We start from the raw sequence: 8467 nt of genomic DNA, 5'->3' as shown, positions 1-8467 counted from the left end.
TCCAGAACCCAAATATTTCCCACTGCTCCCACTGATACGTCTTTAGGCTGAGCCACCGTCATCTTGGCCTCTTTCCACTCTGTCCATTTTCAACACAACAATCAGAGTCGTCCCTTTAAAATTTAAGTCGGATCCCGCCCCTCTCATGATCAAAACCCTCCAACAGATCTTGATCTCACACGNAACGGATCTTGATCTCACACAGAGTAAAACCCAAAGATCTCTCAAGGCCCCACGGCTGCATCTTCCCCAGGAGCTCTCTGACCTCATTTCTTATCTGCTCTCACCCTTCTTGATGCTCCTGGACTCAGCAGGCAGGCTTCGGCCTCAGGAATTTTGTATTTGCTACTTTTTCTTCTCATTCTGTTCTTCCCCCAGACAGCTATATGGCTTAATCCTTTACCTCTTTCAGGTATTTACTTGAATACCACCTTTCCAGTGGGGCCTTAAAATCACAACCCCCCACTGTTTTGTGAGTTTATGTAGGTACATATGCACACACATGCATGCCTATACTAGATTATAAAATTTAAAAAACTCTGAGCACTACCTACTCATTCCACAAACATTCCTTGGATTCCATTTAGGCCTTTGGAGGAGTACCCACATTCATCTGTAATTTTAACAAAGTACTTACTTTTATCCGAGAGCACTTTTCTCTCAGGCTTTCTGTGAGGTGGTGTTTTTCATTACATTGTAACTGTTTTCCATATTTTACTACCTCTTTATGGTTCTGTTGGTCCTGTGTTGGTACAAAGAAAAAAAGAAAGCTTTAACTATAACTACATTCATATATAATGTCTATATGCTTTTCCAATTACATTTTTTCACATCATTTCAATAATGAAATTAAAAACTTGTAACTCAAAAACAGAGTTAAAAGTGGCCAGAAAATGAATAACGGTACCACTAAGTATTGTAGTGAGAGGTCTCAACTCGTTGAGAAAAAANTCATTGAGAAAAACCATGGAAGAATCACATATTTTTTGAGATGGGATTTATTCCTGTAACCATCAGAGTTGAAAACTAGATATTAGATTTATATCTGATTCTTAGGATTCCAAGTCTCTGAATCAGAATTAGTCTCTGAATTGCTGCCAAATAATACACTAGCAAAACCACCTAAACTGTATCTATTCACACTCTTCCCAGCACCTTGGAACACAAAATGCAGATCTTGTTACATTTTGTACTTCTGATTAGAAGTACAAAACAAAACCTTTTCTCCCATTTATTCACTACACTACTTAGAAGATTGACTGTTTAATAAATATTTGTTGAATGAGTTAAATTTCTTCATAAATTTAATCAGGGTACACATAAGGATGGTTCCCAAGTGACCATGTCTCTACTGATATNCCATGTCTCTACTGATACGGCAAATGATATGGTCCTTCTACTCTTGTTGAATTAGGAGAATAAAAAAAGATGTTTATAGATTTTATACAATTTCTTACTTGTCTAAATTTTATGTTTTTTTCTAGAGGGTTCAACTGAGTTTGCAAGATGTGATTCTGAATGTGTAAGGACAGTTACACCGGCTGAATCTCCTGCTGTGTGTCCGGCTGCTTCCCTCCCACTTCACTGACAAGAGCGCATGCCTAAAACTGCATCGTGTGGAGGCAGAGAAATGGGTGCTTACTCTTTTACAAATCTAGTCCTTCAAATCTTTTTCTATTGAGGATAACGCCATTTCCTGGTTTAAAAAACCCTTTTAAAAATTACATTAAAGAAATAGTCTGCTGTATGTAACAAACATTTTCTTAAAAATAAATAATTAGGGGGCGCCTGGGTAGCTCAGTCGTTAAGCGTCTGCCTTCGGCTCAGGGCGTGATCCCGGTGTTTTGGGATCGAGTCCCACATCGGGCTCCTCCGCTGGGAGCCTGCTTCTTCCTCTCCCACTCCCCCTGCTGTGTTCCCTCTCTCGCTGGCTGTCTCTCTGTCACATAAATATATAAAATCTTTAAAAATAAAAATAAAAATAAATAAATAATTAATTAAAATGATATTTTCTGAAAAATACTTTGGCTTCTTTTAAAACTGTATGATTTTCTATTTGTGTGAAAAATTATAGTAATAGCTTTCCCATTACCCTTTACCGTTTGTAGAAATTTCCAAAAAGAAAAAAAAGAAAAACCCACAAACCCTCTCTCCAAAAAAACCCAAAACAAACAAACAAACAAAAAAAAACAACCAAAAAAACCCAAAAACCCCACAACAGCAACAAAACCAAATTATTTCCCTTTCCGAAAAACCTTAATTCTTATAAACAGTTACTAGATAAGGGAAGATTCTGAACTCACTCTAGCTATCATTTCTCTTAAGGTTTCTCTGAATTGGTCTCTTTCCATTTTGAGAGACTCTTTTATCTTCCTTAGCTCATCTCTTTCCTTAGCTAAAATTCTTATTTCTTCAAGGCTTTTATGAAGTGTCTTAGTCAAGTGTAAGTTATCCATTTCCACACTTTGCATACATNTCATTTCCACACTTTGCATACGGAAATTTTGGGCCTTAAACTGCTGCTTCAATTGTTCCATTTTGTTTATATTTTTATGAGTTTTATTGGCATCTTCTTTCATTTTAAGAAGTTGAAGCTCTTTTTTCTGAAGTTCTTGTATCTTGAGATAATTATAAAACAAGTTAGAATACAAATAATTCTTTCAAGGAAGGAAAATAGTGTCTACTGGTTATATATGTACATGTATAACTCTATCTGTATATCTGTATAGCTATATCCTTTCTCATTCCACAAATGATTTTAGACAGTTATTCCCCAAAGAACAAAACAACACATACCTTTTTCTGTAACTCATCTTTAGATTTATTTAAATCCTTTTGAATAGTTGAAATCTGAGTCGTCTTTTCGGAAACTCTCTCTCTGAATTTATCAATAGTTACTTGGTTTTCTTTCAAATGCATATGAGCAATTTTTAGTTCTTGCTGTGTCTCCAAATCCTTTATTAGAAGAAATTGAGAAATACCACGATATACAGGCACATTACTTTTCCTTAATGAGGAACTAAACAAAATCTTAAAAAATGCATGCTTATAGTTAAAAACAATCAACACACCACCCCCAGATTAGAACCGTACAGAAGGATATAAACTAAAGTCCTTGTCCCTAGCTGCCCCCATCCTCGCTGGGCTGCCTGGTGAACTCTGCCACTGCTTTCCTCCCTCTCATACCACTTGGACACATAATTCTAAATCAATAACACATAAAAAGGGCCTATTCTCATGCTTAGCAATCCATTTTACAAATGGACCCCACTTAGCCAGTGCCTTATTGGTGGACACTTGGATTACTTCTAGCTTTTTGTCACCACTAACAATGCTGCAGTGAATGCTGTTGTATTTCTGCCCAAATGTGTGATTATATTGGTAGGATAAATTTCTACGGCTGGAATCACGGTAGCAGATATATGTGCTGACAAATCTTTAATAAGGCAGTGTCAAATTGTCTCCCTAAAAGGTTATAACATTCACATTTTCACCAACAGTGTTGTAAAAAGAAGCTTCTGGTATGTAAAACACATTTACTAGGGTAGGTGGAAAGAGCACAACTCACTCTAGCTATGGTTTCCTGGAGGTTTGCCTGGAGCTGGTCTCTCTCCAATTTCAGATTATCTCTTTCTTTCATTACAGATTTCATTTCTTCAAGGTTTTCATGAAGCTTCTGAGCCAAATTTAAGTTCTCCATTTCTATTTTATCCAGAGTTAAACTTTGGGCCTTGAATTGTTTCCTCAATCGCTCTATTTCAGACATTTTTTTCTCCGACTCACTGACATCTTCCTTTAACTTAAAAAGTTGATGCTCATTTGCTTTAAGTTGTTGAATCTTAAGATAATCATAAAATAATGTGTTAGGACACAGACAGTTTTTAAGGGAAAGGTAAAGAATAGTTTCTAAATCGATTAAGACAATAGTCTTCCTATGTTGCTCATTAATATTCTGTATAATTTCACACAAAATTTATTTTCTTTTGAGGTATAATATATATAAGTACATTAATCTTAAGTGTATAGCTTAATTATTCTTGACATATGTATACATCTATATAATTATAACCCAGACTAAAACTTAAAACATGTCTAGCACCCCGTAAGTTTCCTGTGTGCCCTCCTCCTAGAGCTAACCGCTATGCTGAACTTTTTTCATCCTAGATGAGTCTTGTCTGCTTTTGAACTTGTAAATCATAATGTATTTATCCATTCTCCTATCGATAGACATCTCACCTGTTTTCCGTTGTTTTGCTGTTATGATTATAGACCTGTTACGGGCATTCTTGTACATAACACCATGTGGCAGGAGGCATTTTCCCTCTTAGGTACATACTCANGTACACACTCAGGAGCAGAATGCGGAGCCACAGGCAGGCGTATGCTCAGCATTAGTAAAAACTGCCAAGACGTTTGCCAATGTGGCTAAAGCATTTTACAACCCCAAAGGAGCTTAGGCACAAATAAATCAAATATCCAAACAAGCACATTCTCCATACCTTTTCTTTTAATTTAGCATTTGAATTTTCTAAATCCATTTGCATATTTGATATTTCATCTGTCTTCTCAGAAACAACGTCTTTGAGTTTAACAATAGTTTCCTGGTGCTCTTTCACATGCATGTAAGCAATTCTTAGTTCCTCTTGTTTTTCCAGCTCCTTTACATTGAGAGAAAGTTTAAGAACGGTGACACAGCTTAATATTAACTAGCATTTTTTTTCTGAAAATGATACATTTCCTTAGTATAAATAATAAAACTATTACTTCTTATTCTACATCTTTGTTGTTAGGAAGTCATAAGCTTTCCCTGCCTCCCTTTCCCTGTCCTCACCTCCCTACAACCGACTGCTACTTTGAGAGGCAAACACGGGATCCATATACTATTCTACAGCTCCCCTTTCCCTCTAAGAGTGATTTGGGCTTCCAAATCAGGACTTTCAAATCTATCTATCTATCTTTCTTTTTCTTTCTTTCTTTCTTTCTTTCTTTCTTTCTTTCTTTCTTTCTTTCTCTCTCTCTCTCTTTCTTTCTTTCTTTCTTTCTGTGTTGCACAGTATTCTGATATCTCGCTCATATTTACCCAGTTTCTTTCTGATGGACATTTAGATTGTTTCCCACTTTTTATTACAAATCGCTACAATGAGCAACCTTGTAGTGTATGTGTGTTTCTGTACGTATATAAATAAATATACATGTAGGATGAAGTCTACAAAGAAAATACCGGTTACAGAATTGGACATTTTTAGAATACCAAATTACCTGCCTGAAAGTTTGTATTAGTTCACTCACACCAACACTGCCACTTATGTCAAAGAACGGTCCACGGCTGTCAGGAAAACACCACGTTTACTCACTAGTATAGGAAGAGTGACTTACTTTAGCTTCTGTTTCTCTGAGGCTTTCCCTGAGCTGGTCTCGCTCCATCCTAAGGGTTCCCTCCGTGCTTCTGAGGCCATCTCTTTCCTCAGTAACACATTTTATTTCTTCAAGGTTTTCATGAAGTTTCTGACTCAACCTTAACTTCTCGGTTTCTACAGTTTCCAGGGTTGAATTTTGGGCCTCTAATTGCTTCTTCAGTTGCTCTGTTTGATACATATTTTCTCTGAGATCATTTTTTACCTTCAGAAGTTGATGTTCTTTCTCTTGAAGTTCTTGGCTCTTGAGATAATCATACAATAAATTAAGATATAGATAGAGATTAAAAGAGATGCTAAATAATTTCAAAATTAAGTATGCAAATCTTTGTCTTCAATTTTAGGTTAATTCACATCTTGTTTCATTACACAAAAGACCTAATTCAAACTCTCAAATAAAAAAAAACAATACCTGTGCTTTTAAGGCAGCATTTGAGCTTTCTAAATCCATTTGCATATTTGATATTTCATCTGTCTTCTCAGAAACAAGGCCCTTGAGTTTATCAATAGTTTCCTGGTANTAGTTTCCTGGTGCTCTTTCACATGCATGTAAGCAATTCTTAGTTCCTCTTGTTTTTCCAGCTCCTATATCATTAGAAAAAGGAAAATGATACATTCAGAGTAACAAAATTTAAAGAGTGCGTAGAAAGGTAGAGAGAGGGTAAAAGGTAAATACGCCCTCCACTCCTCCTTAGGACTCATCCTCTAAGTTTGTCTTAAACGTCAATACATGCTAGATATATTACTCCACAGTTTACCCCTTTTCCTAATAAGAATATTCCAAATCGGCACTATCTCCTTCTTTACTGGTAGCCTCGTATTCTATGGTCTGAATGTGCAGCACTTAACTAACCAATCCCCTGTTAGACATTTTCCCTATTTTTTTTGCTTGCTTTGTTTTGTTATTGCAACTTTTTGCAATGACCTTCTACAGCTATCTCTGCCCAATTGTGTTAATGTGTATGGATAAATAGCTATGACTGGACTTTTGGGGTCAATGAATAAACTTACTGAAATATTTGAAAGATAGTACCAAATATCTCCCCTCCAGCCTTCTCCAAGGTTGGACCAATTTTACACTCCCACCAACCCTATCGCTGATGGTTCTTTTAGGACACAATGTCATATTCACTGGATGGGGGAAAGACGGTAACTCACTCTAATCACAGTTTCTCTCAGGTTTTCCTCGAGCTGGTCTCTCTCTACTTTGAGGGTCTCCTCTATACTCCTAAGATCATCTCTCTCTTTTGTAACAGATTTCATTTCTTCAAGGTTTTCATGAAGTCTCTGAGTTAACCTTACATTCTCCATTTCTATATTTTCCAGAGTTGACTTTTGGGCCTCAAACTGGTTCTTGAAGTATTCCATGTCCCATATTTTTTCCTGAGTCTCATTGACAGCATTCATCTTAAGAAGCTGATGTTCTTTTTCCTGAAGTTCTTGAATCTGAGAAAAAATAAAACAAGTTAGGACACAGGAAGAAATTTGCAGGAAAAGGAGGACTTGTTTCTAAATTAAGTCAGTCATCTTTACGTTTTATCCAATGTACATACTATTTTCTTCCACAGGGAAATGAGCAACACAATCATCAGGTGTCTTTTTCCAACTGAATGAAATAAGACCTACCTTTTCTTGTGATTCAGCATCTGAATTTTCTACATCTCTCTCAATATTTGCTTCTTGGTCTGTCTCCTTTGGAATATTCCTTGTACTAATGGTTTGTTGGTGCTCCTTCAAAAGAACATAAGCAGTTTTTAGCTCCTGTTTGATTTTCAGTCCCTTTCTGATTGGATAAAAATTAATAAAAGAACAGTGTGTATCACTGTTAACTACCTTAACATTATTTTTGTACCTAAAAAAAATTAGAAGGAAACTTACTTCAGTTACAGCTTCTTTAATGTTTTCTTTGAGTTGGTGTCTCTCCATTTGAAGAAACTCCTGCATCCTTTTCAGTTCATCTCTTTCCTTAATTTTAATTTTTATTTTATCTTGACTTTCCTGAAGTTCCTCGGTCAACTTGAGCCTCTCACTTTCTATACTTTGTAATGATGAATCTTTGACTTTGAGTTGCTCCTTTAATTGCTCCAGTTCACTCATTTTTTCCTGAGTCTCAATGATTTCTTTGGTGCTAATAAATTGTTCTTGTTTCTCATGAAGCTCTTGGATCTTAAAATAACGATAAGTCAATAGTCAAAAAGTCAATAGTCAAAATATACATACACATAAAATGTGTTTGTTTATATATGTGTATGTGTGTATATATACATAGATCTGTGTTTTTGTTTTGTTTTTTTTGGTACAGATTTTATTTATTTGACAGAGAGAAAGAAAGAGCAAGAGGATGGGGGGGTGGGGAAGGGGTAGAGGGAGAGGGAGAAGCAGGCTTCCCACTGGGCATGGGGCTTAATCCAGGACCTGAGCTGAAGGCAGATGTTTAAGGGACTGAGCCACCCAGGAGTCCCAGATCTGTTGTTGTTTTTAAAGGAAAAACACCCACGATGTTCTGCATAACAGTCTAGTATGCAAAATTAGTTTCTGTAGTTCAGTTAGTTAACTCCCTCAGTTTTTCTCCTACATGTCCTTCACCCCCAATTTACCTTTTTCTGTAATTCATCATTGGTTGTTTCTAATTCCTTTCGAAGGCTGGAGAGTTCCGTTTCCCTCTCTGAAAGATTCACTCTCAGCTTATCAATAGTTTCCTCCTGTTCTTTCAGGTGACAACGAGCAACTTTCAGTTCCTCTTTNACAAGCAACTTTCAGTTCCTCTTCGGTTTCCAGGTGCTTTATTATTAGAGGAAATTGTTGAGAAATTTACAGAAACATTGTAACTACTACACTCTAACTCCTTTTCCAAAAGGTTTAATTTTTACAGAAATATCTGCTTATAAAATAAAATTAACAAATAAAGCACATGGGGAAAGCATGAAACCCACCTTAGCTGTCATTTCTCTCATGTTTTCTTTGAGTTGGTGAGTTTCAGACGGAAGAACTTCTCGCAGCCTCTCGGCCACCTCGAGTCTCTCCCCGCCCACCCATGGCAGTGCCGCCTCTCC

The 8467-nt window shown here is 36.5% G+C and overlaps 1 protein-coding gene across 1 annotated transcript in view; it reads right to left on the bottom strand.

The window, feature by feature from the left end:
* The window catches only part of CENPE (centromere protein E), an 85516-nt gene that overhangs the window by 20011 nt on the left and 57038 nt on the right, over positions 1–8467 (bottom strand). The window contains 14 exon segments of the mRNA XM_034672121.1: positions 590–742; positions 2304–2618; positions 2797–2955; positions 3569–3838; positions 4500–4658; positions 5377–5658; positions 5827–5943; positions 5946–5999; positions 6573–6860; positions 7041–7145; positions 7293–7580; positions 8012–8158; positions 8160–8195; positions 8348–8461. Coding sequence (XP_034528012.1) covers positions 590–742; positions 2304–2618; positions 2797–2955; positions 3569–3838; positions 4500–4658; positions 5377–5658; positions 5827–5943; positions 5946–5999; positions 6573–6860; positions 7041–7145; positions 7293–7580; positions 8012–8158; positions 8160–8195; positions 8348–8461 — 2487 coding nt within the window.

Source organism: Ailuropoda melanoleuca, chromosome 11 (assembly GCF_002007445.2).
Source record: "Ailuropoda melanoleuca isolate Jingjing chromosome 11, ASM200744v2, whole genome shotgun sequence".
NCBI lineage: Eukaryota > Metazoa > Chordata > Mammalia > Carnivora > Ursidae > Ailuropoda > Ailuropoda melanoleuca.
Note: the sequence above shows the minus strand (reverse complement) of the source record. Positions and strands in the feature narration are given on the sequence as shown.